The sequence below is a fragment of the Labeo rohita genome, chromosome 9 (genome assembly GCF_022985175.1).
Source record: "Labeo rohita strain BAU-BD-2019 chromosome 9, IGBB_LRoh.1.0, whole genome shotgun sequence".
Taxonomy (NCBI): Eukaryota; Metazoa; Chordata; class Actinopteri; order Cypriniformes; family Cyprinidae; genus Labeo; species Labeo rohita.
This window is the reverse complement of record NC_066877.1, coordinates 16,122,790-16,143,669: the sequence shown is the minus strand read 5'-3', so window position 1 is coordinate 16,143,669 and position 20,880 is coordinate 16,122,790. Positions and strand designations below refer to the sequence as shown.

Here is a 20,880-nt window from a genome sequence, read left to right as displayed (position 1 = left end):
ACTGCCTCCTCTGGAAGCAGACGTGTAGAAGGTGTGCCTCAGTTACTGATTCTGCTGAGTGGTGGAAGGTCGTTTGATAATGTTGACACACCGGCCTCATCCCTGAAAGAGCTGGGAGTGCTTATCTTTGGAATAGGGTCAAGGAGCTCAGACAGCAGGGAACTCCAGAAGATCTCCCATGAGCCTAGTTATGCACTCTCAGTGAGTGACTTTGCTGACCTTCCCAGTATCCAACAGCAGCTTTTCACTAACATTAACACAGTTCTTGTAGAGCGCCCACCCATCACTACTACAGTAATAGGTAAGAAATTTACAGAACATTTTTGCTGAAGTTCCTTTTAAGTTTTATGGTGTCTGTTAAGGTAAGTATCTCCAGTAGTGTAAACTTTTTTTGCATATATTATTCTTTATCATGCCAAAAGCATGAATGTTACCTAAAGGTTTGTGGCTTGTTAAGGAGAGATGCACTGTTCTCTTTTGGTTCAACAAAATGAGGAAAAAATTCTAGTCTTTTATTAATGGAAGGTATAACATTGTATCGTTGGACCATAAAGACACATTATACAGCTTCCTTGCAGCACCTTGACAACCACCCTGTGAATGTATGACCTTAGTGAACATATGATAGTGAGCTTCATTTACAACATCAAACATCCTCATACCAGTGAATGTTGTATAGCAGATTTTACATGTATTTATTTATTCATATCTTTCTTCCTTTTATATGCACAGAGGTTAGTAGTTTGTGTAATTCTTTCCATACAGTTACTGAATGGGGACATTTATTTTTCAGTGGTTTTTGAGTGATTGGATTTTATATTAAATGTGTGTGGACCAGCGTTGTTCAGTCTGTGTTGTGTAGATTCCTATTTATTTATTTATTTATTTATTTATTTATTCATTCATTCATTCATTTATTATTTATTTATTTTCATGGTGTATTTTTAGAATTTCTAATAATCTTCTATAATGTATATATGTGTGTGTGTGTGTGTGTGTTAGAACTGCACTGCAAAATCTGTGTTACTATGGTTGCTTTCCAAGGCTACAATGTATCATAGTTGCAGTGTTTCAAATTCAGTTGAAAATACCACCCTCACATCTGGGAATTTCAGGTGGAAAATTAAATACAGAATGAAGATACAAAAATTGCTCATACAGTGTTTTACCATTAATTAGTCATGTTCATCAATCAGGAACAAAGAGTTGAACAGTTTATGTCACTATATTTGTGTTGTTGTTGGGTGTGTTTTACAGACTGGCCCTAATCCAGCCAGCCATATTTTATATTAAATGAGACCTTTCTTATTTTCATTTTAGTAGAGTCCATAGGACCCAAGAAGGACATCGTCTTTGTGATTGATGGCTCTGAAGGGGTTGGCAGAGAGTTCCCAATTATCCAGGAGTTTGTGCGCAGAGTTGTGGAGAACCTCAACGTTGGTGAGAACAAGATCCGAGTAGGCGTGGTGCAATATGGAGATTTACCACATGCAGACATATACCTCAACTCACATAAGACCAAAGAAGGTGTCCTAAATGGCATTAAGGAACTCCGACAACGAGGGGGGAGACAGCGTAACCTTGGTCGAGCCATTAACTTTGTTAGTCGTGACGTTCTGACTTCTGGACATGGTGGAAGGAAACAGGAGGGTGTTCCACAATTTGTCGTTGTGGTCTCAGGAGGAAAAGCAACAGACAGTATAAGACAATCTGCAACAGAACTGAAACAGTCAGGAGTAGTCCCCCTTAGCATAGGAACAAGAGACGTGGACACTCAAGAACTGCAAGTGACAGCCTATGTCCCCAGATTTGCCTACACAGTTGATGACTTGCCTGGTCTATACACAATTCAGGACACACTCATCAACACTCTGACAGAGCTATCCAGTGAGGAGTTAGCCAAATTGCGCCCTGAATACCCTATAGGTAACTGCAATCATTTCATATTTGGGTTTCTGTTTGATGTGGTAATGCTGGTGAAAATTCCAGCACAGACTGTTATTTCCATTCATAATTTATTTTTTGATAATGCTGGTCCAGCTGGTAGTTAAACTTAGTTCTCTTTAACATTTATGTTTATGAAATTGGTTGTCTAGTATGGTCTGTCACTTATTGCTGGTTGACCAAGGAAGTCTTGCTGTTGTTAACCTAGTTAAGATGCTTGCTAGAAACAACAGCATTCTAATCTGGGAACAGCATCTAAAAATTAAAATGGCACAAACCGTTAAGGTTTTTAACACTGTGTCATTAACACAAAGTACTCATGACAAGATGCACTAAAATAATTGGCCAAAGATGCCAATCTAACACATATTTGCATTTAAATTTGCAACATACATAGGATATATATTACATCATCCTATTAAGTGTAAAGCAGCTATCTATTTATTATTGTTGTGGTTATTGTTATATTTATTTTTATGTATATTTTTCATCTCTTTATTCCAAGACACAAGGCCTGTCATTCCAGTACCTCGTGGAGATAAAAGGGATGTTGTTTTCCTTATTGATGGCACAACAAAAATGCGGACTGAGTTCCCTGCCATAAGAGACATGGTTCAGCGAGTGGTGGACAAGTTAGATGTGGGTCTCGACAATGTGAGGGTCTCAGTTGTGCAGTACAGTGATGATCCCAAACTGGAGTTTCTTCTCAATGAGCACTCCACCAAGGAAGAAGTTCGACAGGCAGTACGAAGAATGAGAAGCAAAGGTGGCAATCGACTTAACACTGGCCAAGCTCTGGAATACGTTTCAAAGAACATCTATCAAAGATCAGCCGGAAGCCGCGTAGAAGATGGTGTGCCACAGTTTCTCATCTTGGTGACCGGAGGAAAGTCAAATGATGATGTGTCTGGCCCTGCTACCCAACTGAAGTTAAGCCGCGTTGCTCCGTTAGCAGTTGGAGCTCATAATGCTGATGAAGAGGAGCTAAAATTAATTTCCTTTAGTCCAGAGCTAACATACACCATTAAAGACTTCCAGCAACTTTCAGCAGTGGAGCAAGAGCTTTTAACTAAAGTCAGTACCATGACCAGAGATGAAATTTCAGCCCCGCCTAAGGTTACAGGTATACCACTTTTTCTGGTTGTGTTAAAAATATTATTTCAGGTTAATCCACATTAGCAGAACATTTGATGGCAGATTTAGTCATGTCATGTACATTTGCACACACGCACATAGTTTTAATAGATTATGCAGAAAATTATTAGTAAATTTATTCATTTCTGTTTCTTATCAGACCTACTCAATCTTGGAAAAAAGGACATCATCTTCCTCATTGATGGCTCTGACAGTGTTGGACAAAGCGGTGTTGCTCACATTCGTGACTTCATCTTAAAAGTGGTTGATCAACTGGATGTACGACCCGACCAAGTTCGTGTGGCTCTGGTACAGTATGGTGAAAGGCCTAAAACTGAATTCTCTTTGAATTCCCACGACAACAAGCAATCTGTCATCTCTGCAATTAAGAGACTGCGTCATATGGGGGGACGTGGTGCTGACCTAGCTGAGGCAATAAAGTATGTCATTCGAAATGAACTCCAAGCATCTGCTGGGGTACGTCCAGCACAAGCTTCCCAGCATTTAGTTGTGCTAACTGGTGGAAGATCAACCTCCGACGTATCTACTTATGGACCACTTCTCAAAGGCTCTCGCGTCAATTGTATAGGAATTGGTGCAGATAATGCAGATGCAGGACAGCTGGCACAGATTACTACCACTGCTGATGACGTCCTAAAGGTGGCTACTTTCCCGAGTCTTCCAACCATACAGAGCAAGTTTATATCCAGACTTAATGGAACGATTATAGTGGAGGCTCCCACTGAAGAGCCAGGTAGGTGGAGCTTTAATGTCATTGTTATGTAAGACATACTTTATATGATGGGTGTATAATAATAGGCCATAAATGCTTGTTTGTTCATTTATTTATTTAGCCTGTTTTGTTTTCTCACAGCTTCTGGGCTCCCCCAGGCCAAAACTGCTGACATTGTGTTTTTGGTTGATGGCTCAATGAATCTTGGCAGGGACAATTTTAAAGAGGTCATGGAATTCATTCTCAATTTAATCGACCTGTTCTTCACTGAGAGAGACAATCTTCGGATTGGTCTAGCACATTATGCTACAGATGTGACCGATGTATTCTACCTCAATACTTACAATAATAAAGATGACATCATTGATGCTATCACTCGAGCTGAGTACAAGGGAGGTCGGGAAATTAAAACAGGCAATGCCATTCGCTATGTTCAAAAAACACACTTTGTAAAAGAAAGAGGTAGTCGAAAGGATGAGGGAATTCCACAAATCCTGATGGTAGTCACTGGTGGACGGTCAAGGGATGATAGCAAATCAGCGGCACTAGCTCTTAAAGCCAGTGGTGTGCGCATCTATGCTGTTGGGGTGGGTGACATTGAGGACGAGCTCAATAATTTGGGCAGTGAAACTACTACAGTGGCCCGAGCCAGAACCTTCCAAGAGCTTTCTGAACTGAATGAACAGATTTTGGAAACACTGGATGATGAGGTGAAAGGAATAGGACTGTGCACTGGAGTAAAGGATGCTACAAGAGGTTTGTTTTTGTTTTTTTCGTTTTTATTAAATATTTGTTTTTTTCTTGATTTGTATTCATTTTTAATTCTGTTTCTCCTCCATGGCAGAATGCAAGTTGGATGTTCTTGTGGGGTTTGATGTGGCTTCACAGGGCATCTTTGCTGCTCAGAAGTCATTAGAGTTGAAGATGACTGCTATTCTCAAACGCATTACCCAGATGCAGTCCATCAGCTGCACTTCTGGCCAGGTTCCCTCAGTACAAGTGGGCATGCTAGCAATGGACTCTGCCTCTGAACCTGTTCAGCTGGACTTCACCAACAAATATACAGAGCTACTTGAGCCCTTCAAGGCCCTACGAAACCGTGGACCTTTTCTTCTAAATGCTGCCACAATGAAAGCTTATGCTGATAGATTGAAGAGTCAGCCTTCAGATAGTGTCAAGGTACATCCTTTTCTTTCAGGGCACATTTTGACCTCAAAATGTATCTCTGTATATTTGTAAACGATTATTTGTATTAAAAATGAAATTAATAGCGGTTTTACACCCCTGAAGGTTGTGATCCACTTAACTGACGGATTAGATGCTCCGTATAACATCCTGAAAGAGCGAGTTGAATTACTGCGTTCAGCTGGTAAGAGAATGTCATTACTTCACACTCAAATATCGATAGGTTGTATTTTCAGTTTCTTAATTTCTCTATTCACCAGTACTTTTGGAATGTTTGTTGTTGATGATGATGATGATTTAGACATCTAACAATATGTTACCATGCACATTTTAATATTTTTTTTCTGAAGGTGTCAGTAGTTTAATTCTTGTTGCCCTGGAAAGAGTGCCACGATTTGAGGATGCAGTTCTCTTGGAATATGGCCGTGGCTTTAGGTACACACGACCTCTGCGTGTCAACCTCATGGACTTAGATTATGAACTTCTGGAAGAACTGGTAAGAACTGTCCTTATTGCTCAATCAAAGGAATGGCCTACTACAATGACAAAGAGAGATGAATATGTCTGATATGATTGCGGTTGTCTATTTTTAAGGATAACATTGCTGAGCGGGAATGCTGTTCCGTTCCATGCAAGTGTAATGGCCAGAGAGGGGACAGAGGAGCTGTTGGTGTTTCTGGACTGAAGGTCAAATTCATTCTTTGAGAAACAACAAATTTTACACTACAAAACAGATAAAAATTTGTCTGTGTTTGCTCATGTCAATATTTGGTTTTCTGTAGGGTCAACCTGGTGGTCAAGGCTACAGTGGACATCCTGGTGATGAAGGTGGTCCGGTGAGCATGTATAAATGATCTACTATGAATATATAAATGGCCAAATTTTTACTCTCTTTTGTCGACATTTACCTTCTTACCTTCTGTTACGCAATGCATGTTATGTAATCAGATGTGTTGGGTTTATGAGTTTATGGATTTAAACCATAGCACTGGAATTTATTTTCTGTTTGTTCAATGTTTTTGCTCGCAAATACAATACAATTCCATCCCTACTCTATATTTATTATCAACATAAGAGTTCATCATGAATAACCTGAAACTTCATTGTTGTCATTAAACCAGTGTGAATCTTTTAGTTAGAAGGCAACATTCTGACAAAATGCAACATTTGTGCTTATGGCATGTTGTTTCTCATGATTGCTATAATCCATATTTTCTCAGGGAGAGAGAGGTCCACCTGGTGTAAATGGAACTCAAGGGTTCCAAGGATGTCCGGGTCAAAGAGGTGTTAAAGTAAGCCAAAAAAAGTCACTTAAGCAGGTACATTATGGTTAAAATATTTAACATGACTAATCTAATGCATTTGTTTTACTTTTATTTAGGGATCTCGAGGATACAATGGTGAAAAGGTAAGAAGTCCTTATATATTACACTTTTGTAAACATGTCATAGTAAATAGTTATTTTTATTTTTTATTTTTTCATGATTAACAGTAATATTTAAATTTCAACAAGCAATATATTCAGTTGACAGCATTTGCTTTGTTTTAGGGTGAAATTGGAGAGATTGGTTTAGATGGAATCAATGGAGAGGAGGTCAGCTATTGACTTTGTTATCAGTGATTCAATGGTTTGTACAAATCTTTGTGTATGCCAATTAAAATATGTTGTTGTCTTTCAGGGAACAAGTGGTGTTGCTGGTCCTCCAGGAGATAGAGGAAACCCTGGCCAAAGGGTAAGTCATGTAGAATATAGCTTTGGGTAGAATTAAGTGGAATATATTCAAAATAAATAAATATGGTTTATCTGATCTTTTTTGTGTTTATAGGGGCCTAAAGGGGCTAAAGGCCAGAAAGGAGATGTTGGTCAGACTGGAATCCGTGGTGATCCAGTAAGTATTATATAAATAGTCAGATATTATTTACTCAAAGATTTGACCTGATTTGTACATCATCCTTCAGTAAGTAAGATTGATGCTGTTGTTGTTGTTTTAGGGCATCCCAGGAAGTGACAACAACAGGAGGGGACCAAAAGGAGATCCAGGCGATGCTGGCCCACCGGTATGGTCAATTATTATTTTTAACTAGTTTAACTAGTATAACTAGTTGATACCGTATGTCATTCTGGTGGATTCTTCCATTTATTTCATTGTGTCTGGTCAGGACAAGTTCATGCATTAATATTGTAAAGTACCAAGCTTAATCTCATTAAAATAAATAAATAAATAATAGAAGTTGTTCTATTAATTATTACATGTCATTTTAGTCTCTGGCCATGGTCAAACTGCAAGACTGTGCCAAGCTTCACATACAGTAGTAGTTGCTGCATATTTTGTTAGTGTATACTAGTAAATGTGTGTTTGTGTCTTTGTGAACAAAATCCACAACTGTTATGCAATCTTGAAGTTCACTGAAGTGTTTTCTTTAGGGAGAGCCAGGGGTGGACGGAAATAAGGGAGGTCCTGGTGAATCAGGCAGACGGGTATGCTTCCTCAACCACTGAGAATGTCTTTTCTAATTTACCCTGCAGTACTGAATAGGCTAAGATAATTTCAATCAGTTCATAAATAATCTCTTAAAACCCCAAAACAGTTTAATCAAATGTTTTGAATCTGAAGAGTTAAAAGAAAACTGTTTTAAGATAAAAATAATTTTCTAGTACTAGTACTTATCTCAATTTTGAGATGTTGTCTATGGCAATACATTATTTGAAATGTAATTAGTAAGATCCATGAAATGTTGAATTACAGATGTTCTGTTCGTACTCTTATTCACCTTATTCTCTTTTGAAAAAGGGCTCTGATGGTAGAAGGGGACCTCCTGGTCAAGCTGTGAGTACACATATTAACTATTTCATGCGATTAAGGGACATAAACATTATTTTAACACTCTTATAGAGATTTATCAATAGCTGTTGTTTATGGTTTAAACAGTTTTTTTTAATTGATTGGATTTGTTGAATTTATCAGTGGTTCTGTTGTATTTTTAGGGTGCTGCTGGAAGGCCAGGAAGTGATGGTTTACCAGGAGAGACAGGAATTGGAGGATCTCGGGTAAATTAATCAGTTGTAAAAAGTGGGACAGGTCCCTTGATGTGCTATGCATGCATATAATGGTTTAATATGGTTTACAGTCTGGTTACATTTATTTATTTATTTATTGTTGTATCTGTACTTGATTCAGGGTCCCGCTGGACCAATTGGAGCACCTGGTGTAAGAGGAGAGGATGGAAACCCTGGTCCAAGGGTAAGAGAAGTTTAAGCGTGTTCTGATATGATAATGACAATTCGTGTACAGACAAAATGTTTAATACTATCGCACACACACCAAAAAAGAGAAAGTTTTGGGTTTACTAATTATTAAAAGAAAGGAAAAAATGTATTGTTTTCTACAAGGAAAGCTTTCATCTTATTTTTTATACATTTTTAGGGTCCAGGAGGATTGCCAGGATCTGCTGGAGAAAAGGGTAGAAGAGGTGCTGTTGGACGGAAGGTACCTGTTATCTTTAGCAACGTTTATCAGTTCATTGCCAGGCAATTACACTCTCATGTTCCAGTTACCATTGGCAATCCTAAGTAGTTTTTTAAAAGTAAACATCTCAGTATCAACTTAAAGCAAAGCTTCTGGGGAGTTTGTGTTTGTACAGTTTGGGAAGAGGAAATTAACATGCATTTTTGCTTCAATGCATTAGTGTTAGAATTAGGCCTTTCTTTCAGCTGTTAAATGTATGACCATTGCACATTTTATACATTTTTATCTATAAAATTATGATTCACTTTTTCTTATTCACTTTAAAGGGTGAACCAGGGGAGCCGGGACCCAAAGGTGTTGTTGGACCCCTGGGACCCCGTGGGGAGCCTGTAAGTGAGAAGTCACAGTCTTGCACCAGTCATACCAAATACATTTCATGTAACAAAAATGCTAATAACCGGCAGCATTATTATGTAAAACATTCACAAATTAATCAAATAATTATAAACATTACTTCAGTATTAAAACATATGGCACATTGTTCATTTATCAGATTAATCTACTGTGCATCATCAGTTTAGCTTAGATCAAACTAAGGAGTTTCCTATGTAAACAGGGCGAGGATGGACGAGATGGCTTTGGTATACCTGGTCCCAAAGGAAGAAAGGTGAGTGTATAAAAATTGTTTAAACAATGTTCTTCATGCTTGCTCAATGAACCATAAACAATTTTTGCACATGTACATGTAGTAGACATCTGAATTCACAGTTACAATAACCTGCCCAGGGTCACTGCTCACTTGCTTGAACATCTGATCTACTGTGCAGTGGCAATACATGTGTAACCACAAAATGTGTTTGAGAGCTTGTCCTGGTGGACAAGTGGAGTAAAATCTCACAGCAAAAATTGGCAATTGCCATGCAGTCTATGAGGATTAGATGCACTGTAGTACTTAATGCAGCTGTAACTTTTGATATAGACACCCCTTTGTTCAGGGACTCATTATTCCATTTCTGTTCATCAAATGTCTTTGAAACTTCAGTTTATGTCTCAGCTATTGAATCTTTTATGTTCATATAAATGTTTACACATTTTTAAGGCATGTGTTTAAGTAATAGCAGTTGAATGTAAGAGGATGCTTCTTTATATATACATATATATGCTTTTTTATATATATAAACATTCTTTAATGTTATTTTAGGGTGATGAAGGTTTCCCTGGTTTCCCTGGTCCAAAGGTGAGATTACTGAAGTTATCTGCACCGTTTAATGTTTTGCAGTATATACAGTAGTTCTTATACTAATGCACCCCCTTTAAATTCTGCTGTGCAAAACAATGAAAGTAACTAAATGTTAAATCTTAATTGATTCAAAGGGTGAGGCAGGTGACCCTGGTTCAAATGGAGGACCTGGACCTAGAGGAAACAATGGCCAGAGGGTGAGTATTGTTGACTGAAATTTTTTCAATAAGGTAATTGCGTCCTTACTGCCGATAATCACTCATAATCATATGTTTGTGTAGGGTACCTCTGGGGAACCTGGTGGACCTGGACAAAAGGGAGATACTGGATACCCAGGACCCTATGTAAGCATACTTTAATATAATAATAAAAAAAAAATAAATAAAAAAAAAAATCCCTTTGTTACAAATCTTTAACTAAACAAATGTTAACACTGAATTAAAAAAGTACCTAAGTTGAAGCATGACTAGGGATGTTCAAAGAGTACAATTCTCGCTGCAAATCATGAGCTTTGATTTACTCAAGCTGTTACTAGTGACAGACATTAGTTTGGCGCACAAAAATGCTCAGTGGAATAAATCCAGATTGTTCTACCCAGCTGTGTTCAGCTATTGAGAAAGTGTTTTTTTTTTCTGTTATGAAAAACAGGGCCTAAAAGGACCCAGAGGAACTGGTGCGGCGGTATGTACTTTTATCCATTGTTCACTGTATAAGTGTCTTTATTGTTTAATCCTACTTACTTACTTACATTAATGCTAAAATATTTTTGTCCTCGCAGCAATGTAATCTGGTCAAGAAAATTAGGGATAACTGTCGTAAGTATAGTGTCTATGCTCTCTTTCTTATAGTTTGAGTCATACCTTTAGGTTTTAAAATCTTTCTCTATTTTTTTCTCTCTTTTTTTAGCCTGCTGCTATGGTAAGTGAATAGTGAATGATTTCATCTGCATCTGCACTGTACTGTTAGTGTCACAGTTTAAAGCACTTCTTGCATAATTCTGTACTTAAGCTTTGAGTTTCTAATTCCTCAGGTGCTCAGGAATGTCCCCTGTACCCTACTGAGTTGGCCTTTGCCCTGGATGCATCAGATGGTGTATCACGCTCTGCTTTCAACAACATGCGGGACACTGTTCTCCGCCTGGTTGGTGACATCACTATTGCTGAGAGCAACTGTCCTCGAGGTGCCCGTGTTGCTCTAGCACTCTACAACAATGAGGTGACCACTGAGATCCGCTTTGCAGACACCCAGAAGAAGCGAGCACTTATTGAGCGAGTTCAAGGGCTTCAGACTCAGCAGACCCGTAAACAGCGCAGCTTGGAGACAGCCATGAACTTTGTCGCACAGAATACGTTCAAAAGAGTCCGCAGTGGCTTCCTTGTGCGCAAGGTTGCTGTTTTCTTTGTCAACGGCCCGAATACAGTCACACAAGAATTCAGTGCTGCTGCTCTGAGGCTCTACGATGCAGGAATTTCCTCTGTATTCCTCCTTAACCGTGAAGATCGCCAACTCACAAGAGCCTTGCAGGTAAGGCTTTTTCAATTGGCACTAGTGTTGGTGCAGGTTTCTATTCATGCAGTATCCTTCCTCACTCGTCTGTTTCATCCGGTTTCATCCGCTGTTCTTTGTACTTACACACCAGAATCCTGTTTAGAAAGCTGACTCATGACAGTAGTTGATGCTCAGAAAAAAACTTGTGACAGTAGTTGTTTGCATATCTTGAACTCTTTGCACTGAACTGCATATAGAGCCTTAAAGGATTAGTTCACTTCCAGAACAAAAATTTCCTGATATTTCACTCACCCCTATGTCATCCAAGATGTTCATGTCTTTCTTCAGTCAAAAAGAAATTAAGGTTTTTGAGGAAAACATTTCAGGATTTTTCTCCATATAGTGGACTTCAATGGGACCCAATAGGCTGAAGGTCTAAATTGCAGTTTCAGCGCAGCTTTAAAGGGCTCTACACGATCCCAGCCAAGGAATACTGGTCTTATCCAGCAAAATGATCAGTCATTTTCTAAAAAAATAAACATTTATATACTTTTTAATCACAAATGCTCATCTTGCACTAGCTCAACCTCACACATTACGTAATCATGCATGTGTGACATAGGCGGAAGTACCGACCCAGAATTTACAAAGCAAACGTGCTAAGAAAGTCAACACCGTTTACAAAAAATGTAAAACAATGATGTTGGACGATTTTGAAGATGGAGGAGAAATTAAATGGAGTTGCTCTACTTTTTTGAACTGAAAGTACACTTTTCCAACGTGATTATGACATGCATGAAGACAAATGTGCAGAACTAGTACAAGAAGAGCGTTTTTGGTTAAAAACAAGGATATCAATTTATATTGTTTCGCTATAAGACCCTTATTCCTTGGCTGGGATCATGTAGAGGCCTTTGAAGCTGCATTGAAATCCACTATATGGAGAAAAATCCTGGAATGTTTTCCTCCAAAACCTTAATTTCTTTGTGCCATCATTGAGGTAACTTCTAAATAAATTTGTTTTGTTTGAAGTTAAATGGAGGAAAATCTCAATCACTTGGACAAATTAACTGTAATTAACTCTACACACACTCTATCTGACAGGTTTAATTAATATTTTAGTTAACCAGTAGAACATTAAATTTAAAACCTGACACAGCCATTTGGCGTAATCATTAAATATGTTACATTTACTCTATTTCAGCTTAACAACACTGCCTTAGCCCAGGTTATTGTCCTGCCCTCACCCGGAAGTGCTGAATACAACAATGTCATCAAGAAGATCATGACCTGCCATATCTGCCTGGGTAAAACTATGTTATCATGCATAACGGAGTTCAGCATAACAAGGAACTGCAAAACAGTAGCAACATGTTCAAAGGTCATTTTTCTTCTTTTTCAGACTTCTGTGCTCCGGATCAGATGTGTGATTATATCCCACCACGTGGAGTCCGAGACCGAAGGGATCCCACCACTGACTTAGACATTGACATGGCTTTCGTTGTTGACAGTTCGGAGAGCACATGGCCTTCCGTCTTCACAGAGACAAAGCAATATGTGGCTCAAATGATAGAACAGCTAGAGATGTCCCCTGACCCAGCCATCAGTACCCATCATGCTCGAGTAGCACTTGTTCAGCATGCACCTTATGAATACTTGCACAATGGCAGTGGACTTCCCATCAGCATCACCTTTGGTTTGACAGATCACAAGTCAGCAAACAGTGTCCGAAGCTTCCTACAGAATAAGATGCACCAGCTGGAAGGAGGACGGGCCCTTGCAGATGCTCTTGAAGGCACTGTTGAACATGTGTTTGAGAAGGCGCCACATCCCCGCCATTTGAAGGTATTGGTTCTGTTGGTGACTGGACCAGTTGAACTGCATGAGGAGAGGATAATAAGGGCTGCCACTGAAGTTAAATGCAAAGGATACTTCATAGTGGTGATGGCGGTTGGAAAGCTGTTCAGCGCAGGTGATGTCCGTGTCCTGAGCCAAGTGGCAAGCGAGCCTTCAGATGTATTCTTTAAGAGGGTGGATAGACCTTCAGGCTTCTATGATGACCATATTCAGACATTTGCCAGACTGCTGCCCAAGTACCTTGGCCGTAAGTCAGAGAATTGTCCATCAGAATGTCTTTTGAGGTATTTAGCCTGTCATTTCATACCATGCTTTCTCCAGGAACTGTTATTGACAGTTGTTCATTCTTTCTATGCAGTTGAAAATGCTTTCTACATGTCACCTGAAGTCTCTAAGAAGTGTCAGTGGTATCAGAGTGACCAGCCTCGCAAATTCCCATTCAATTTGCCAAAAACAGAAGAGTGAGTATATTTATGAGCAATGTGGTCTGGAAACTGCTTATGTGCATTTTTGACCGTAAACAATTCTCAAGACAGTATGAGTTGCAAAATAAGTTAACACATTGTGCAAATGTTGCTATGGTGTCTTTTCCAGGAAACACGAGAAGCATCATGGACATCAGCAGGTTCATGACAGGAAACACAAAGGTACTGACAGTATGCATCGTAGGTTGTGGGTATTTTTGAAAGGGAAATGCTTTGGGTTGAAATCTGGTCACAATGTGTGTGTTTGTGTCCAGAAACAGGTATGGAGAAAATGCAACTGGTTAATGTCACCTCCAGCGGATTCTCCCTGCAGTGGTTGAGTGGTGATTCAAAGGCCACCCATGAGGTTACTGTGACTCGCCTGAGGGATCATAGGTTGGTGCTAAGGAAAAATGTGACCGGCAGCCATCTCTCCATTTCTGAGCTGGAGGCAGCCGAAACCTATCACGTAGTGGTCAACACTCACAGTGTCGGCGGTCATGTTGCCAGCACATACAAAGGCATTGTTCCCACAAGTAAGCTCATGGTTTTTATATATATATATGTATATATATACATACATTTAAGGTAAATGATACAATAGCTTCCTTAGCTGGAAACACAGTCCACTTAACTCCAAAAAAAAAAAAGGAAAAGAGACCCCTTTAAAACTGTATTCAGATAGTGAAGGTGATTGCGACCTGTGCTGGAACATAAGATTTGTTGCGAATAGCAATTTATGGTCCATTGCTTTGACTTGCGTAGTGGGATTTTTTCTTCTTTTTGAAGCTGGTCAGCCCTTATGTTCTAGTGCAGAAAGCAGGCTGGATGTCCTACTAAAGAGTAAATTCATGTTGCCATTTAAACATCAATAGAGTAAATCCACGACATATTTTTTTATATATATATTGATTAATTGATTGATTCATTTATTTTTCATGAGCTGGTTTTTTAATGTTGGGCAGTGCAGGATGCTGTTAACTTTTTATTCATTCTTTTAAACAGAATCAGCACGTATGAAGGTCCTTACTGTAAATGACGTGATGGGGATTGCACCCACTGCACCCTTGAGTAAACCAGAAACAAGTAAGTGACAGAGAATTTGCTTCACAGATTATTTTTGCACATTTGATATACAAAGTATATACATAGTATAACAAATGTGTTTTTGATAACTCTAGCTTCTGTTTTGTTACATAGAGGTAGTACAGAATATGAATGCTTTAAATCCTTCCAGAAAACATAAGTGTGGCAAAATCCAGCTAATGTGTCTTTTTAAACAGAACCACAAGAACAAAAAATTCTTAATGAAAGTGAAATGATGGAGATGATTTCCACTGAACCCTTGAGCAAACCAGAAATCAGTAAGTGACAGAATACTGCAGTTGAGGTCAAAAGTTTACATACACCTAGTAGAATCTGCTAAATGTTAATTATTTTACCAAAATAAGAGGAATCATACAAAATGCATGTTATTTCACATAAAAGATGTAAAAGATGTCCACAATAATAGTTGAATTTATTAAAAAAGTTACCTCGTTCAAAAGTTTACATACACTTGATTCTTAATACTGTGTTGTTAATGATCTACAGCTGTCCTTTTATGTTTAATAATGGTTGTTCATGAGTCCCTTGTTTGTCCTGAACAGTTAAACTGTCTGCTGTACTTCAGAAAAATCCTTCAGATCCCTCAAATGCTTCAGCATTTTGTGTGTATTTGAACCCTTTCCAACAATGACTGTATTATTTTGAGATCCATCTTTTCACACGGAGGACAACTGAGGGACTCATATGCAACTATTACAGGTTTGAAGAAAACATGAAAGAGTTATGAGCCAGGTAGTGGAAACTTTTTGAATTTGAAGATAAAGGTAAATGTAACTTATTTTGTCATTTGGGAAACAAATGACAGCTTCTGTATCTTCTGAACGGCAGTACTAAATGAAAAAAAACAAAAAAGATATTTAGGCAAAATAAGAAAAATTAACACATCTTCATTCTGTTCAAAAGTTTACACCCCTGGCTCATAATGCATCGTTTTTTCTTCTGGAGCATCAGTGAGTGTTTGAACTTTCTGTAATAGTTGCATATGAGTCCCTCAGTTGTCCTGAGTGTGAAAATATAGATCTCAAAATCATACAGAATCAAGTGTATGTAAACTTTTGAACAGGGTAATTTTTACAAATTCATGTACAGTATGTACAGTAAATGTCTTTAATGTGAAATATCTTATTCAGGTCACTAATATAAAAATAAAAATAAATAAAAAATAACATGCATTTTGTATGATCCCTCTTATTATGTCAAAATAATGAACATTGTGCAGATTCTGCAAGGTGAATGTACACTTTTGACCTCAACCTGAGTTTGATAAGGAAGTATTTATTATGACCAAAAACTCTGACTTCTGCAAGATCTAGTTAACCTCAGATTTCTTGTCAACAGAATCAGCAGAACAGAAGGTTCTTACTCCAAGTGAAGTAATGGGGATTGCGGCAGAGCAGAAGGTTCCGAGTGAAGCGATGCGGATTGGGTCCCCTGCACACTTAAGTAAATCAGAAATTAGTAAGTGACATATATATCATATATATCAAATGAATTTTTCTGAATATGGGATAACATGCAAAGCAGAGGGAATACTGTTTTTAATACATCTTGCTCTCATACGGTATATAGTTGAGTTTAATAAGTAAGAAAGCATTTGTGATGACTGAAAATTATGATTTCTGCAGTATCCAGTTAACCTCAGATTTCTTTTTTTTTTTTGTTCTCTTTTGAACGGAATCAGCAGTTCTTACACCAAGTGAAGTAATTGCACCCCCTGCACCCCCTGCATCCTTCAGTAAATCAGAAATTAGTAAGTGACACAGATTATTTGCTCTATAATCTATGTAAGCGAGGGGGTTTTACTCCAGAGAAACTATTTAATTAGAATCAAAGTTTGTATAAAACAAACCACACTATGAACAGATCTAATTCATTGTTATAGTGCTTTCCTCTATGTTTATTTTGATGCGCTTCTTTTAATACCTTTATGCTCTTCGGACCAAGTATGAAAGCATTAATGTTGGCTGAAAGCAATGAGCTCTGTGAAATCTAATAAACTGAGATCTGGTTTTTCTTAACAGAAACAGTAGAACTGAAGGTTCCGAGTGAAGCAATGGGGATTGTTTCCACTGCACCCTTAAGTAAACCAGAAATAAGTAAGTAAAGCTGACGATTAACCACACAGTCTTTATTTGCAGAAGGATTTGTATGTTAAAAATACCTGAATTTGAAGGTTTTTTGCATATTTGTCTGTGTGTGATTCTAATACACAAACAGCACATGCATCAGCTTAAATGAATTAATGTTTTTCATTTACTTGTTTGTGAGCTTCTCAGACAAGTTTTCTATTTGATTTTTTTGCAAAACATCTTGTTTAAATCATACATGAAAGCAGCATTGTGGGTGCTTCAGGGTAATAAAAAAAATCATTAAAGGGTTTCTTGTGTTTTAGAAAAGTCAAATATCAAATGCACAATATTCTTTCTGCTGATTGTTTAAAAAACAAAATAATATATATATACATTTATATGTTTATGTGTGTAAATGTACAAGTCAGAGCAGCTTAGAAAACTGCATGTTGAAGGAAAATCTGTACTGTGAATGATGATTTCTTAATTCTGTTTGGACGGAGGCCTTTGGCATTGCAAAACAATGAGATCATTGTTTTTATAAGCTGGTAATAGGGAACCCCATTTAATTCAGGGCAGTTTGACTTTTAACATAAATGCATCTGCAGCAACTAATAAACTGACCCAAACTGTATTGAACAAGACATCATTTGACTTGATAACCCATAAACATAGTGCAATACTTACTTTGTAGGAGGAACATAAATCAAATGAACTGGAAAAGGCATATAAAAATATATGTTTTTGCAAACATTGTCACTCTTTCTTTCTCATGGTATTTTGGTCCAGTGAGCAAGTATTTGGACTGACAGTGATGATAATACTAATGAATGCAATTTTAAAAATCTTGCATAAGTTTAACTGCTGTTTTTGTGTTTGCTTGGTTTTTATGTTGTGTTTATGTAACTCAGTTTTTACCATGCAAATAGCCTAATAGATGCTAACATGGCAATAAAAATAGCTACTACTACTAGTACTAATGAATGCATTTAGATTCCTGTCATGATCCAAAGATCTCACGCAACAAAGTTTTAGCACTAAAGTTTGAATTTAAGTCTGATTTGACACAATTTAACCTATTCAAATATTTAGCTAATCCCTTAAAATGAACTATATCAGTCACCTAATATTGACTGATTATGTGTTAATTTTACTGACAACACTAACTGTCTTTGTCTTTCCTCTTTCATGATAAAACCTCTCTGTTTGTCTCTGTGTTTGCATGTTTTAGTTAACAATCTTATGGACCCATGTTCACTTGACTTTGACACTGGACTGCCATGCAAAGATTACCAAGCTAAGTGGTACTTTGACAGAAAGAACGGATTCTGTACACAGTTCTGGTATGGAGGTTGTGGAGGAAATGACAATAGGTTTGAGACTGAGGCTGATTGCCTCAAACGCTGCATGAAGAAAGGTATGTGCGCCCTTTGACCCCTTGACCCGATCACTGCAGCGACTGATTTGTCCTGTTGTTTCTATTTCAAAAACTTGAATTAATAAAGCCTATAAAAGCTAAATATACAGGTTGAAGTACTTAAGGTCTTAAACTGTTAAATCTCAAAATAGGATGAATCTAAAACAATCTATAGCTACAAAATTAGATCAGTTATCAGTTAGATGATTCATTTAATCTAAAGCATTTGCAGAACACTAAATGCAGTGCCTTGCACAATGGTACTCAACAGAAATTTACTTTCTCTAGCACACAAGTATAACCTTGGTTGTATTACTAGCCTAGAGACTTGGCTACTCCTGGGTATCCTAAAAGAAAGTACAATAAAAGAAAAGATAGTAAAAAAAAAAAAAAAGAAAAAGAAAAATATTAACTTTTTTTTTTTCAACTTTCACAGCAATTGAAGATCACGTCAAATCTGTTCACCCCCCCAGCACCAGCTCCAGGTCAGTCCACCGATTACAGTAACCTCTAGAAACCTTTTCTTCAGTGTTTTACAACAGTTATAAAGTGTTTAAATTCTGTTACAGAACCACTTTTTAAAAAATGCTGCAGTGAGAGCAATACATTTTAAATTCAAAAGAGATATTGGTTTGTTATTTTTATATTGGCTTATAACAATAGAGATTGTTTCAAAGCTTATAACAATAGAGATTGTTTCAAAGCAGAAAAATAATGGAATCGATGCAAACTTCAAAAAAGAAGCAAATCCAAATTCTGATATATAACAGCTGTAGCAAGACAATAGTGTCATTATTCAGCTCCAGTTAAGTTCAGTGTTGGTTCAGGTCAACAACTGTGTAAAGTTAATTTATTATGAAACAAGTTCAGTTCAGCAGTAATTCTGAAAACAGTAGTGTTGTTATTCAGCTCGAATAATGTCTGATGCATGTGCATTGGTTTACACAAGAAACATGCTGTTATGGATAATAATGTGCAAAATGTGACCCATGTGAAGTTCAAGAACTGCTTTCTTGCCAAAGACCTTGGCAAGCCATGTAACTCACTTTCCTTAGTGAACAATTTTTTACCACATACAACTTTTTAATGATTCCTGGAAATAATTAAGCATAAATGATGTATCAAGTGAACTGAAAGGTCTATATAGCAGGCGATTTGAGGGCAAAATATAATGTTGCATGAAATCAAGTTGCAGGTGACATAACACATGAATCGCCAGAGATGATAAACCTCAAAGCCAAGCTATCTAATTAACAAAACAAACCTAGCAATGCAATTATTAGTATGCAATTATCTGAAAAGCTTTTGCAAACAGATATTTAATTAAAATCCTGTCATTTTTCTGTCATCTAACAGCCGCCCTGCGCTCCAGTGTGGATATCTGCAAGCTACCAAAAGATGAGGGCTCCTGTGCTAAATTTGTGCTTAAATGGCATTATGACCCGCTTAGTGGAAACTGTGCCCGCTTCTGGTACGGAGGATGTGGAGGGAACCAGAATCGCTTTGAAACACAAGATGAGTGTGAGAAGACTTGTGGAAAAGCAGGTGTGTTTACTTTGAAAAATACCATGTCGTCATCAAGGATTGAGTGATAAAAAAATGAGTTTCTTTAACAATTTTTTTGTTTCGTTTTTAACAGTACCTGTTAAACAAGGGATCATCGCTGCGGTTAAAACATAGGAACTAATGAAGACTGTAAGCTAACCGCTGACAACACTCAGAGGATATAGCACCTAAAACAAGAAGCACAGCCACAGCCAAGATGCCTGCACTGGACCTTGCCAGAGGATTGATCCAAAGAAAACCTTGAAGTAGTATTTTCCACATAAGAAAAAAAGCAGAACAAGTTTCTTTGTGTCGTGCTGGTGCTACATTCACTTTCTTTTTTTAAAATTGTTTTATTTTTCATATGTCTGTGGGTTTGAAAAAATCCCATTGTAAATGTCCAGGGCAAATTTTTTTTTAAATGTTATGCTGTTTTAATCATGTGGTTTGCTTGTGGAAATATCTTGATCACAACATATCAATAAATCTTTGTAGTTAGGAGACAAGTTCATGACAGTTTAGTTTTATTTTAGTCAATTTTACTAAATTACTGCAGCCCCCTTATCACGTATCAACTGATAAAGAATTTTAATCGCTCTTTCTGGTCATAGCGCTGGAGATCTCCACTGACTCTAAAATCTCCAAACGAATGTTTCCTGTTTGATAAATTGACCATCATCTGAAACAAGTCATTTCTTTAAATAAATAGGCATTTTTGGAACCATTGCCTTACACACAAGTTTTGGTTTCAAAAAGCAATTGGAATGTATTTTTTAAACTGTATTTTTTGGGGGGGTGGTGTGTTTTTTGTTAACTTTGTATTTCACTTGGAAATGGGCAGATACAAATAAATTAGTCTTTATATAAAACTTTGATTCTGATTGTGCTTTCTTGTTTGCTTTCTGTAACGCATTAGATGTGTATCACTGCATATCATCAGTGATTTTACTCTTACCGTTAGTCAAGCTGAGAGGAGTATCAGTTTATGACTCTGAAAAGTAAATGAACAGATGTGACCTTTCCATGCTCAAAGGAAAGCATAGTGTTTAATTCAAGACATGCTGCATTAACAGCTAATTTTTAACCCGCACACATATACAACTGAAGAGTTCAGATGCAAAACCAGCTAAATCCATCTGGAGTCTTTCTTTAAAAAATGCACTTTAAAATACTGGTACTTCTGATTGGGCTGAGGCTGGTATTTTAGCAAGTATTCGATGGACACATATT

At 37.5% G+C, this 20,880-nt stretch overlaps 1 protein-coding gene across 1 annotated transcript in view; it reads left to right on the top strand.

Moving 5' to 3' along the window:
• Window positions 1-20,525, top strand: part of col6a3 (collagen, type VI, alpha 3) — a 121,082-nt gene extending 100,557 nt beyond the window's left edge. The window contains 43 exon segments of the mRNA XM_051119981.1: window positions 1,321-1,926; window positions 2,450-3,067; window positions 3,239-3,832; window positions 3,953-4,567; window positions 4,656-4,990; window positions 5,102-5,180; window positions 5,347-5,492; window positions 5,591-5,683; window positions 5,779-5,832; window positions 6,217-6,288; window positions 6,378-6,404; window positions 6,546-6,590; window positions 6,676-6,729; window positions 6,823-6,885; window positions 6,989-7,054; window positions 7,422-7,475; window positions 7,789-7,824; window positions 7,983-8,045; window positions 8,176-8,238; window positions 8,422-8,484; window positions 8,790-8,852; window positions 9,080-9,130; window positions 9,665-9,700; window positions 9,838-9,900; window positions 9,985-10,047; window positions 10,352-10,384; window positions 10,482-10,518; window positions 10,610-10,621; window positions 10,734-11,227; window positions 12,396-12,498; window positions 12,594-13,295; window positions 13,407-13,509; window positions 13,643-13,695; window positions 13,788-14,048; window positions 14,518-14,598; window positions 14,796-14,876; window positions 15,958-16,077; window positions 16,301-16,369; window positions 16,641-16,715; window positions 17,920-18,105; window positions 18,542-18,590; window positions 19,462-19,650; window positions 19,745-20,525. Of these exon segments, the coding sequence (XP_050975938.1) occupies window positions 1,321-1,926; window positions 2,450-3,067; window positions 3,239-3,832; window positions 3,953-4,567; window positions 4,656-4,990; window positions 5,102-5,180; window positions 5,347-5,492; window positions 5,591-5,683; window positions 5,779-5,832; window positions 6,217-6,288; window positions 6,378-6,404; window positions 6,546-6,590; window positions 6,676-6,729; window positions 6,823-6,885; window positions 6,989-7,054; window positions 7,422-7,475; window positions 7,789-7,824; window positions 7,983-8,045; window positions 8,176-8,238; window positions 8,422-8,484; window positions 8,790-8,852; window positions 9,080-9,130; window positions 9,665-9,700; window positions 9,838-9,900; window positions 9,985-10,047; window positions 10,352-10,384; window positions 10,482-10,518; window positions 10,610-10,621; window positions 10,734-11,227; window positions 12,396-12,498; window positions 12,594-13,295; window positions 13,407-13,509; window positions 13,643-13,695; window positions 13,788-14,048; window positions 14,518-14,598; window positions 14,796-14,876; window positions 15,958-16,077; window positions 16,301-16,369; window positions 16,641-16,715; window positions 17,920-18,105; window positions 18,542-18,590; window positions 19,462-19,507 (6,527 nt within the window). The 3' untranslated portion in view covers window positions 19,508-19,650; window positions 19,745-20,525.
• The last annotated feature ends 355 nt before the right edge of the window (window positions 20,526-20,880 follow it).